The sequence below is a fragment of the Argentina silus genome, assembly GCF_951799395.1.
Source record: "Argentina silus genome assembly, chromosome: 18".
In the NCBI taxonomy this organism is placed as follows: Eukaryota; Metazoa; Chordata; class Actinopteri; order Argentiniformes; family Argentinidae; genus Argentina; species Argentina silus.
Window position 1 is genome coordinate 9,470,722 of NC_139672.1, and position 12,309 is coordinate 9,483,030.

The 12,309-nt window shown below is 41.1% G+C and overlaps 1 protein-coding gene and 1 long non-coding RNA gene across 2 annotated transcripts in view; both read left to right on the forward strand.

Annotated features, from left to right (window-relative positions):
- The first annotated feature begins 722 nt into the window (after window positions 1–722).
- LOC310818713 lies at window positions 723–3,719 on the forward strand. Its single transcript, XR_014554731.1, has 6 exons — window positions 723–811; window positions 1,564–1,631; window positions 1,862–1,938; window positions 2,448–2,574; window positions 2,743–2,981; window positions 3,502–3,719. It is a non-coding gene; the product is annotated as an uncharacterized lncRNA (long non-coding RNA).
- A 2,912-nt stretch (window positions 3,720–6,631) lies between these two features.
- The window catches only part of kcnab1b (potassium voltage-gated channel subfamily A regulatory beta subunit 1b), a gene marked incomplete at both ends in the record, with an annotated part of 40,697 nt that continues 35,019 nt past the window's right edge, over window positions 6,632–12,309 (forward strand). Inside the window, one exon of the mRNA XM_083689729.1 lies at window positions 6,632–6,657. Coding sequence (XP_083545855.1) covers window positions 6,647–6,657 — 11 coding nt within the window. The remainder of the gene's footprint in view (window positions 6,658–12,309) is intronic.

Below are 12,309 nucleotides of genomic sequence, written 5' to 3' on the forward strand. Positions count from 1 at the left end.
ACTTGGCCAGTCAAGACCATTCCACTTTTTGGCCCTGAAAAACTCCCTAGTTGCTATGGCAGTATGTTTTGGGTCATTGTCTTACTGTATAATGAAGCGTTGTCCAATGAATTTGGAGGCATTTGCTTGTACTTGAGCAGACAAGATGTTTCTGTACACTTCAGAATACATTCTGCTGCTGCTGTCAGCAATTACATCATCAATTAAGACAAGTTCAGAATCTCCACTTTAACCACACAGTAATTATTTGATTTCAAATCCAAACTTTTGGATTGTAGAGCCAAAAGAAGAAAAAAAATGCTTCACTGTCCCATTACTTACGCAGGGAACTGTATCAATATAAATAACAATATCAATATATTGTTATGCTACATCCCCTTTGCTTTTGACCATGTTTGGCAGAACTGTCCTCCAATCAAAAATAAATAAATAAAAATAAAAAATAAAATAAAGGCTTCTGGCATTACGACCGCCAATGGCCCCTGGTGTGAGCATTGATTACTTTTTCTTATGATGACTGTTGGATAGATGATTCACTTACTTAAACAAATGTATTTGTTGTAAGTCGCTTTGGATAAAGGCATCTGCTAAATTCCATGAATGTAAATGTAAATGTAAATGTAAATGTAAATGTAAATGTAAAAAAAATGTGATAACCGAGGAACAGTTGGAGAGAGTCAGTGCGTCCATTGTCATGGCCCTGATAACGCCTGTATTTAAAGGGTCACCTTCCCCAGCTACAGTACGCTGACCATCTCAGGTGAGACCTTCTCACTCTCGCCTCGCCATCCTCTCCTCTTGCTCTCCGGAGGTAAGTAAAACTACACTTATCAAAGCAACGGGTGGCGTCGTATTGAATCTAGTTGTATTATTTTCCTTAGGCTGCTGGCTGTCAGTGGTATGTTCTTACATAATATTAGATTGCCCTCTTTAAAGGGACGATCTGGGATTTGTACAGTACATATATTTTTGGACTTCTCCATTAAACATATCCATTGATTCTTGAAGAATGTAACTTATGCCTTTACCAAAAACTGTGGTGAGGAGACCGCTCTGTTGTTGTTTGAATCCCAGATTGCCCCTTTAAAGCTGTATCTCAATACATTCGCACCCTGCACACAGTACACAACGTCAATATGACGTTAAGTTAAGCCAAAACTCGATGGTCCAAGGACTACACTATAGGGATCTTATGAGGACCATATTTGAACCTGAGTGGGATGTTCTCTAGTAATTCTCAAGATGTCTTTAATACAGTTTAATATTATAATATATTAATATCTTAATTTTAGACCTTCTTCTGCAGTAAGATATAGCATATAGTATTATAGTGTATAGGACTTTTCTCTTTTTAGTTGTATTTACATCTGTTTAGTATCTCATTATTACAGCCTCTCAATACATTCTCACACTGTTTACTTGAACTTTGGTTGAATAATCCCTGGTTTCTCAAAATGATTGTTAAAGACAAGAAAAAAAAATAGTGCCGTAAAATGGGGCCTGTATTCAGTAATATTGTTGGCAATGTTATGTATTTACCTATTTAATGCCTTTATGTTTTAGTCATTGTCTGTCTTGGGTTTTACAAAGCTGCCAACTTAGTCTTCAGCTAGCACCATCCACACTGTGAGGTAATCTATACAGAAGCTACAACACTAGCATTCCAAGTCATGTGAAATAGCTACTTAAATTGTTTCCTGATACTACAATTTTGGATACTAAGAATTTCGGATAATAAACTAGGTGGAATCATTTGCATAGATTCTCTGGTAATTTCACCATTGATTTAAGTGTATTTTGGGATGCTCGTTTTGAATGAAGACAATGTTACCTCTCCTGAATGGCATACTTTATTTTCTAGCATTTTCTACCATGATGATGAGAATGAAGCTGACCTTCATTTTGGCACTCTTTATATTTCCAGTCACCAGCAAACCAGTGAGTTCTATGACAGTCAGAGCGAAATCCTCTGGAACAGTATTGGAAATGTATCTGTTTCACTTTCTGATCTTGATGCATTTTTTATAGAAGAGGGAAAAGTTTACAGAGTAGTATTTGTGTCAAAGCAAACATTAAGTAAATCATCAACATAATTACTAGTAGTAATCAAACTCAGGGATTGCAGACATGTACATTACTAATACCTCACACTACTGTGCTATACTTTTCTACAGTGCAGTTCAGTTGGCAAAGTCGTCTTTAAAATAAAGTGTTACCCAAATCAATACACCATTTACACTTGTTGGCATTAACTGATTGATGATGGGCACTTTTTTGTGTGATCAGATGATACCAGGTTCAAACGATCCCTCAAAACCCACCTTTTTAAACTTCCTTTTAATCTTTAACCATTTTTATTGTTGTTTTTACTGACTGTGCTTTTTTTTTTTTGCACCCAGTTACTACTGGTTTTCCATAGTTATAATGATTCCATTCTCTATTTAAAGCCTACCTTTGGAGACATGTTCAGATTCCACCGTACAAGCCCCTTCAAGTTTGACCACTATGCTATTTTTGTGGGTGATGCCAAAATTGACGGCAAATCAGACAAGCAAGATCTTTTTCACTTCTCAGGTAAGTTCAAGTATATTACATAGCAGCTCAACCAACGTTGGAATGAAATCATTGCGGTTAATAGCTCATCCACACAGCACTTTCTTAAGTGTGAGTTCCGTCTAAAGATTTTTACAATGTAAGTGTTTAACTCAATTTTATCATCTCTTATTTTAAAAAATTTTGCAGGGGAATTAAAGAGCAAGAAAGACGCTGATTGCGTATTTGGCATACTGGAAGAAGTTAAAGGTAAAGATACCTATGAAGTTTTTAATTACAATGACGACAAAGGACTCCGAAGCGACAAGGACATGATAAAGGCGATGCAAGAAAAACTCAACAAGTGCCAGGGAACATACAAACTCCTCACAAACAATTGTGAGCATCTTGCTACAGAGATCAGAACAGGCGTTCCTGAATGTAAACAGGTATGTATAGTGTCGATTTGTCTATAATTTTATATTCAAAATGACATTGTCATGATGTTGAATAACTAATGATTAGAAGCTCATCTCTTGTGTACTGTATTTAGGCCTATTTGAAAGCGTAATCATTTATTTGATGGACCAAAGTGTACCGTCATTTTCAATATTCATGATAACTTTTTATAAATGTCTTTGAGTCAACAACATTTTTTGATTGTTATTATTGTTTTGTTTTTTTATTTTCTGTTTATTTCGGTCTGACTTGGCATTGCTGTATCGATGAATGCAGAAAAGAAGCCTTTTGTGGATCCTTCTTTGTTTGCCAGCTTTTTGCTAATTTCAGAGTGGCCCTTAGCATGTTAAAAAAAATTTTTTTGCTTAAACATATTTTTGTTCTTAAACATATTTTTCAATATATATCATCATTGTTAAACATTGATGTCATGTTTTTACATGAGATTTCAGACCTGTAATTGGATTAGTATTGTTACAGTTACATTATTGTTACATTGTTACTTCACAGCAAGGTACCTCCTTACCTGTCCAGACAGCTGCATATTTAGGCTGTGTCAAAAATTGGATATGCAGTTTTATGCCCGCGAGGAAAGAAAAGAGAGGACGGGGTGGACGAGCTCTTCGTCTTCAGAAAGTCAGAAACCATCTCAACTTGGGAGCATCGGCTGCCTGAGTTATCCGCTTGGATAACGCTCTTGCTCTCTTACTTCCGCGTCTCCATGATAATAAAACATGAGCAAGAGTTCCATCGTCTGTCTCTTTCATTGTCTCCTGATAACCAGGATGTTGGGGTTCATTCTATTCTAATTCAGTAGATTTGGGAGATTCTTTGTTTTCCAATTCAATAATTAAATATTGTAAGATTTTCTCACTGAGGATGTTTTGTGAATTGAAATGGAATTGATCCACATCCTGAGTACGAAGCTTCATATCTGTGTTTGGTGATGATGACGGTGATGATGATGATGAGAAGTGTTGAAATTACCTCTGAAAAGTTTTGATTATTGCATGACACATTGCAACTGAAAAACATTGAAAAATAAAAATGCACTACGGTCATCTTTCCACAAGGGGGAGGATGTGGGCTAAAGTGGGGTTGAATCAATAATAGTAATTGCTCTCGTCTCAGATTTTCGGTTGTACAATCTTTACACACTCTGCATCCTACGCTGCGTTCTAATGTTCCACCATTTTCCTGAAGTATATGCACTTGAATACACCAAGACTTGTATTTGAAGGACTCAACAACATACTTTGAATTGTATGTAGTTTCTTCCCTTCACCACTAGATGGTAGCCAAAAGCCATTGTACTTAGTACAGTTTGTTTCCAGTGAAGGGCAGGTAACTGAAAACAACACCAGTCTCCCACAGTGGGTCAGGACTAACTGCTGGGTCACAGTCATTCTTTATGGGTACAGTTTGTTTACAGTGAATGGCATTAACTGTCCACCGTCTTCCTAATGTATGCGCTGGACTGGTGTTAGAGCCCATGCTTATACCAATCCTATGCTTTTAAATCTGCATGGAGAAGTGAACAAGTGTACACTTCAGGAGAAGGCTGGAGAAATGGGACGCAGCACTAGTGTGTCCCTCGGCAACAGTCAATGGGTCGTATGGAGAGAAAGGTCAGGTCAGGTCCGCTCTCCAACTCTGTCCCTAGCAGCCCACACAGTGAGCCCATTTTCATTCCAAACACTCAGATCTCGATGCTTAGTTGAATCCGGTGTGTTAATACTGGGCAAGAATTATGCCGAGTAATTGTGTTAAAAAAATAAAAGAAGGTAAAAAGTGTTATTTCTGGCCTTTTTAGAGCCTCCATGTCATTGATGCCCTACGCCAAATGACTGGTGTTTAATTATAAAATAATTCTTATATAAATCTGCCTAAAGTACATTATTTCAAACTGAGATGATGGAATAAGAGAAGAGGTAGGTATTACAGTCGTATTCATGAAGATCCCTTACGTACTGTAGTTTCTTCACTTCACCACTAGATGGTAGCCAAAAGCCATTGCACTCAATACAGTTTGTTTACAGTGAAGGGCTGGTAACTGAAAACACCAGTCTCCCACAGTGGCTCAAGACTAACTGCTGGGTCACAGCGAATATTTTATGGGTCATGTTTGAGGACTGACAAGAAGAAAAGAAAAAGGGTTTGCTTACATTGTGTATCGCAAGACACATTTGGGAAACACAGTTCAGAAAACACGAAGGGGGAAAACAGAATTCCGCTCTTGATTTGGGTCGTAGGATCAAGGGGCGAGGGCGGCATTCTCATCCCTTCATCCCTTCCTCCCCTCCTTCGTTAGCAGTCATCCCATCCGTCCTGTCCCACCATCTGTCTGTCTAGAGTACCTGTACCTCTCAGTAGAGCAGATCAACATGGCAGAGACGTGACAGGTCGACATAATGTGAGGATCTTCTCTTTGCAGATATATTTAGTCCTCTCCTATTTGAGCTTCCTGACCTCACCAGGATATGAAAACAGAAAAGAACAATATCCTGAAAATGAACGAGGAGAGTTGGGAGAGGGAAGACAACGGACACAATCTGTTACTGACGGTCTTCCCAAGACATCCTGTCTTCCCAAGCCTATCAGGTGGGCTTTGTTTTTTTGGTTTTGTTTTCTCCCGTCCTTTCCTCTCCGCATAATAACAAAAACTAAAAAAAAGAGACAAGTTTTATAACATCTGTCTGTGTTTTCACCAATTCTCCGATCCCTCACGGTTCTGTGTGCAAATGTCAAGAGATAGGCTACTGTAGGCTCGGGGTGGTGGCGGGTTTGTTCACTGACTCAGCGGCAGATTGGATAGGCAGTCGGAAATATCCGTTGGCTTTGTCCAGCTTACCCTCAGAGACAAGCCGGCATCTTCCACTGGTGCCACCAAGAGCTCTCACAGAGCCCTACACAAAAGCTGTCTTTGTTATCTAATTTGTCAATCATCTAAGAATAAAGTTGACATCACAGGCATTGGCCTAGAAAGGACATTCTCTCTTATCTGTTTGTGTTCACTTTCATCCCTTTTCTGAGACTGCAAACAATAGCCTGCCCTGTGTGTGTGTGTGTGTGTGTGTGTGTGTGTGTGTGTGTGTGTGTGTGTGTGTGTGTGTGTGTGTGTGTGTGTGCGCGCGTGTTTCTCTGTTTTGGGCATTGGTATGATGAGAACTCTGCCAGGCAAACATGGATAACCTCCTCAATCCCACAATCCAATGGAAGGGCATGAAGTCAGCATTCCAACAATGGGACGTTATTCATAGAAGGAAAAGGAGCCAACAAATAGTCCACTGTATTTAGGCTGGGGTCTTTGGCCACACAGGGGACAGAGGAACAGTACCAAAATAAAAGAAAGGGTTCTGATAGAGATGCACAAGTATAGCTATTACCTCCTTGAATGGGTTAAAACCACCCAGAGATGTATCTGAAGGCAGTGTGCACTGAGATCCCTATACCCAGACCGAGAGGGGGGCACAGGTTGGACAGAGGCCCCAGCCCACCCCACCAGAGGCAGGGGGTCGTGCCCAGACACTACCCCGCCACAGGCTGCCTCTCTGGGGGCAACGGTGCCAGCAGGGCCCTGGAGAAGAGACAGCTGGAGGAGTTTCTCCATGTTCATGACCAGTCTCTCCAAGGATCCGTTCAGGCCTGCACCGGCATGGTCTACAGGTACAGGCAACTCTGGTTTAGTCTGAACTGACCTGTGTGATGACTGACTGTACATGTGAACAGTATGAGATCTGATCTAATTGTGATTAGCGTATAAATATTTACAGTACCGTACACTCAAAGTATGCTCAAAGCATTGTATTGATGGGGTGATGTGATATGATGGTTATGGTTATGGTTATGGTTATGGTTATGGTTATGGTTATGGTTATGGTTATGGTTATGGTTTTGGTTATGGTTATGGTGCAGTGCCTCAGCCAGAGACTCCTCACCTTAGTGTAGACAGTATTTTGGGCTCATGAACTCATGATGATATGCCTATGTAGCTGTGTAGGACTATACTATTTTATTAGATAATATGTGAAGACCACAAATGATACAAACAATCCAGCAGGCATCAGAAACACCAGTAACACAAATAAATAAACATTCTTGCTGTTCATAAACGCCGAAACAGATGATCAGGTGCTTCTTTTCCCACCCATCCCTGAATGTCAAGTCATTCGAAAAAGCACTTTGGAGTACTTGCTAGTAATTTCTAGTAGTGGTAGGTGAGGATGGTAACGTACAGCTCTGCGTTAAAGTCAACAGTCCCAGTGGTTCCTTGGTTGTCTGCTCACCCCGGTGTGTATCATTTATTAACCCCGGGGAATGAATGATTCAAGCTGAACTCTGCTCAGCAGGTGTCCTGCTAAATACTTAATGTCATCATTATCTCCCGATCGTTGAAGACTCGTCGGATGCACAGTGAGACTTCTCTCGTACGCCCCGCCGTGTCTGTGTTTCATGTGAAGGGCAGAGGAGGACGCGGCGTAAACATTCCTCTTCGTTCGAGTGACGGTGACAGCTCTCCATCGAGCGAGAGTTGGACTCCTTTGACGTGTAGATAAGGGGATAACCAGTGATGAGTCTGAATAAAACTGATACTGAGAAACGTTCTCCAGAACGTAAAGGGACGTTTTCATATGGTTTCTATATGGTTGAGAGATAACATTATACAGACGTATGGACGTACATACATACGTACATACATGCATACGTGCGTACATACATACATACATATGCTGAAATTAGCTAAATAGCTAAAATGTCTTTAACAATTTACTCAACAAGTTGAATTGAGTCTATCCGAGTGCAAGAATAATAGTTCATGTGATTACACACTGTGTGAATTAGGCTGTCACTACCAACTCAAATTTCACAATTTTCTCTTGATCCTGACAAACTCCCCAGTCCCTGCCGGTGGCAAGCATACCCATAACATTATGCAGTTACCAATGAATTCATTGTTGCAAACACAATTATGCATGAGACAGATTTTTTTCATTACAGGATTATTTTTGGCCACTCGGTTATAGACCAATTTTGTAGAGTGAATGGGATGATGTTGTCCTTTCAACTGTGATTTTTCCTCTCGGACATTCAACTTTGGCGATATTTGTAAGTCTCCCCAGGCTTCAGGGTCGCATTCCTGAGCAGTTTTGTTCCTCTCCATCCTCTCAGTTTGTAATGACAACCTGCTCAAACCAGAGACCCTATAAAACAAAGATATTCATTCTGAAATCACATGAACTTTTATCCTTGACATGTTGAAGACATTTTTGAATTTGATCAAATTTTGAGTGTCATAGCCAAGGGGGGAGGGATACTTCCTGAAAGCAGACATACATGCTAGCATACTGAGGCTTGCAGCTGATTTTCATCTACAATGAAATGCCTATTTCTCTCTCTCAGCCTCCCAATGTTCTGTTCTCTCTGGGCTGTGTTTGTAATGTGAAGGTCAAGGAATCCCTCTTGCCTGGCAACCTTGGGTGTGTGTAGTGTGTGTGTGTGTGTGTGTGTGTGTGTGTGTGTGTGTGTGTGTGTGTGTGTGTGTGTGTGTGTGTGTGTGTGTGTGTAGAATGTATGTGTGGGTGTAAGCCATACATTTTATGGTAATGTTATTGCCCATACATGGGCATTTTTTATAATGGCAACATACATTTACAGTTATATATATATATACATGTAGTCATAAAGTCATACAGAAGAGAATCTTTTGTGGAACGATATGTTCATTTACAATATTTCTACACCACTGTACATGCCAGTATATACTGTCAGATCATAATCCCCCAGTACCAACAAAACATATACACCTACAGCATATGGCTTATGTATGGATTTGAAATGCTGGCGACAGAATAAAGAAGAAAAGAAAAGATAAGAAATGATACTTAGGAGCTGCAATGTGTGTGTGGGGAGAGGGTGTGTGTGTGTGTGTGTGGGTGGGGAGAGGGTGTGTGTGTGTGTGTGTGTGGGGAGAGGGTGTGTGTGTGGGGAGAGGGTGTGTGTGTGTGTGTGTGTGTGGGGAGAGGGTGTGTGTGTGGGGGGGGAGAGGGTGTGTGTGTGTGTGTGTGTGGGGAGAGGGTGTGTGTGTGTGTGGGGGGAGAGAGGGTGTGTGTGTGTGTGGGGGTGTGTGTGTGTGTGTGTGTGTGTGTGTGTGTGTGTGTGTGTGTGTGTGGGGAGAGGGTGCATGCACACATGTGATACAGTATCACTACTACTAAAGCTATTCCTAATAATGCGATACATAACATTACATAATACGCCTTCACAACAGGCTGTTGTTAATGCATATGTTGATGTGGTAAGATTATGGTAGCGTTCCCCCACCAATGTATACATACAAAACAGCACCTTTTTATAGAGAGTAGTTATTTTCACAAATCTCCTCAGCCATCATGTTCTACAGAGCTATAATCTGTTCTAGCTCTCTGTGTGTATTGTGTGCTGGATATGCTGTAGGCAAACACAACATTTAATAACCAGTGATTCAACAGAAGGTCATTCGGCACCTTGGGGGCAGTGGTTTTCACCCTGTAGTGGTTTTCCCAGTGTGTAACCAGATGCAGACTGTTAGGGATTGTTCTCTAGCTCTCCTAGTCAATAGGAGGATCCAACTGCATACTGTAGATACAGGATGTGGCAGCCTCCTATGGAGATGTTACTTACAGTAGGATGGGCTAGGTGTTCGAGGGGGAATCGGTTAGCATGAAGTCTCCATTATTGCATGGGAGAGTCTGATATGCATTGGATTGCAGCTGGATACAGTGATGATGATGATGATGATGATGATGATGATGATGATAATAATGGTGGTGATGGTGATGGTGATGATGATGATGATGAAGATGATAATAATGGTGGTGATGATGATGATGATGATAACTGGCGGCGGTGGTGGTGATGATAATGATGATGATGATGTTGTTGACTGGCGGTGGTGCTGATGATGATGATGATGATGATGATGATGATGATGATGACGATGACGATGTTGATGATGATGATGATGATGATGATGATGATGATAATGCACATAAGACATTACTTTCCCCTCACCCAGTGGCGGACATAAAACATAAACTAAAGGTCATCCAAAAAGCAACACCTCAAATCAATGACAAATCATAAACAAGCATAGTCCTCCAGGGCATTCCAAGCATCTGTCTGCCCACACTGCTCTGTCAGCAACATAGCATACATATGTACTAAATGGCCCGGGGTAATATCTGAGGTGCTTCATAAATCAGCCCCTTATGTCCACACGGAGACAATGCAGCCCTATTAGAGCTGATGAGGCACACCACTCTTCCTCTGTAGTCTGGGACAGGCGTCACCCTGCATGACAATGACTACAGCTCCCAGACTTCATCTCCGACATGAGGGATGATTACGGTCGGGTGTGAAAATGGGGGGGAGAACCGTGGTGAACTGCTGATTGACCATGGAGAAAGGGAAGGGAGGAGAGAGAGAAAAATAGAGCGAGGGTGAGAGAGGGAGAGAGAGAGAGAGAGAGAGAGAGAGAAGGGGAGTGTGAGAGAGAGAGAGACAGAGGGAAATGGAGAAAGAGAGATGGAGAGAGAGAGAGGACAGCTGTGTGAGAGCGAGAGAGACAGAGGAAGATGGAGACAGAGAGAAACAGAGAGAGAGAGAGAGAGAGACAGACAGAGAGAGAAAGACAGAGAGAGACAGAAAGAGAGAGACAGAGAGAGAAAGACAGTGTGCAAGAGCAAGAGAGACAAAGGGAGATGGAAGAAGAGAAAGAAGGGCAGTGTGATGGAGAAAGAGAGGCTGACTTCTGCGACAGTGACATCACTGAATCTTGTAAGGATTTCCCCCCTCCAGTCCCGATGCTGTTCTTTCAACAAAAGGCTCAGTCGAGCTACAGAACAGTAGTAATTATCTGTTGGAAGAACTGTGGAATACTAATGAGAAAAACAGAGCACAACAAAACATATTTGGTCAAGTGCCATACAGTACTTGCACTTTTGTTTCATTGCAATCAAGAGCAATACTGTCCTATATCTACAGCTATTTTGTCTTCTGTCTGATGTCATTGGGTAGAAAGACATCGGCCCCTTCTGTTTGATGATGACATGTAGTGATAATGTTATTCATAACAGTTCAGCTATGCACAACAAGTGTGAAGAAGAAAAACCATGTGAATTCTACGAGGAGGATCGACCGTATTGTGTATGTATTGTCATGGGTCTCCATCTATGAGTTCCATCGTTTTTTTTGTTTTTTTGTTTTTTTTTAACCAACCCTCGTCAGTGTTATATTCCACACACACTTACCTCTCTCACAGGTCTTTATGTAGGCTGTGTCTTCTTTGTCTCATTGACATTGTATGTTCTGTAACTCATTAATAGATTCTTACTGGAGCAATCGAGGTAAAGTTCTTAGCCTCAGGGAAGCGGAGTCATCGGCCGTTGGGGATTCCAACCTAGAACGTGGCAGTTCTGGTTGACGCATTTGAGCGACATACTTTTAAATGGGTTCGACAGGGACAGGAACGCTCTGGCTTCCAGGCACATGGAGCTGGCAGCGTGAACGTTGTGTCGCTGACATCAGAGTTCGAACCAAACTCACTTTCCACTTGAGTGGAATTTTGCTCAACTCAAACATTTTTGTTTTTATATATTTCTAATCAGCCCGCCATTGATATGGTCCCAAAATATAATCACTTTGCGCATACAAACCTCATAGATCCTGTCAAAACACAATATCATTCAAGGAAGTAAATGTAAGCTTGCTATCAGGATACCTACGAGGCTCTGCTGTGCAAAGCAATGATATTTTGGGACCATGTCAAGAAATATACAAACAAAAGATTTTGAAGTACAATTCTGCTGTGCCACTGTGACAATCCTACAGCACACTTGATGCAATTATTTAATTTGGTTTTGGTCTATTTATTAGTTTGTGATGCACCACAGTATGCATGAGTCTATGGAATTAGAGAGCTTAGATTAGAGAGAAACTACGTTTATACAGGATTCAGTGTAAACAGTGTAAACTACTGCATGATGGAACTCATAGATGGAGACCCATGACAATACATGACAATACGGTCAATCTCTCATTTTCTATGAAATGACAAATGAAACTTAAAGACATAAATAATTCAACACAATGGCTGACATCTGGTCTCAAAGCTAAAACAACAATACACACATTATCATCTGCCCATCAAATCCCACAGGTGATTGACAGATCAATCAGTACCGTAACCGCACGGTCACCTCCATTGACACGACCACTGACCCAGAACCATAGCACTCAGAAGTGACCTGAGACCTGATCCTGGGGAATCCTGATCCTACA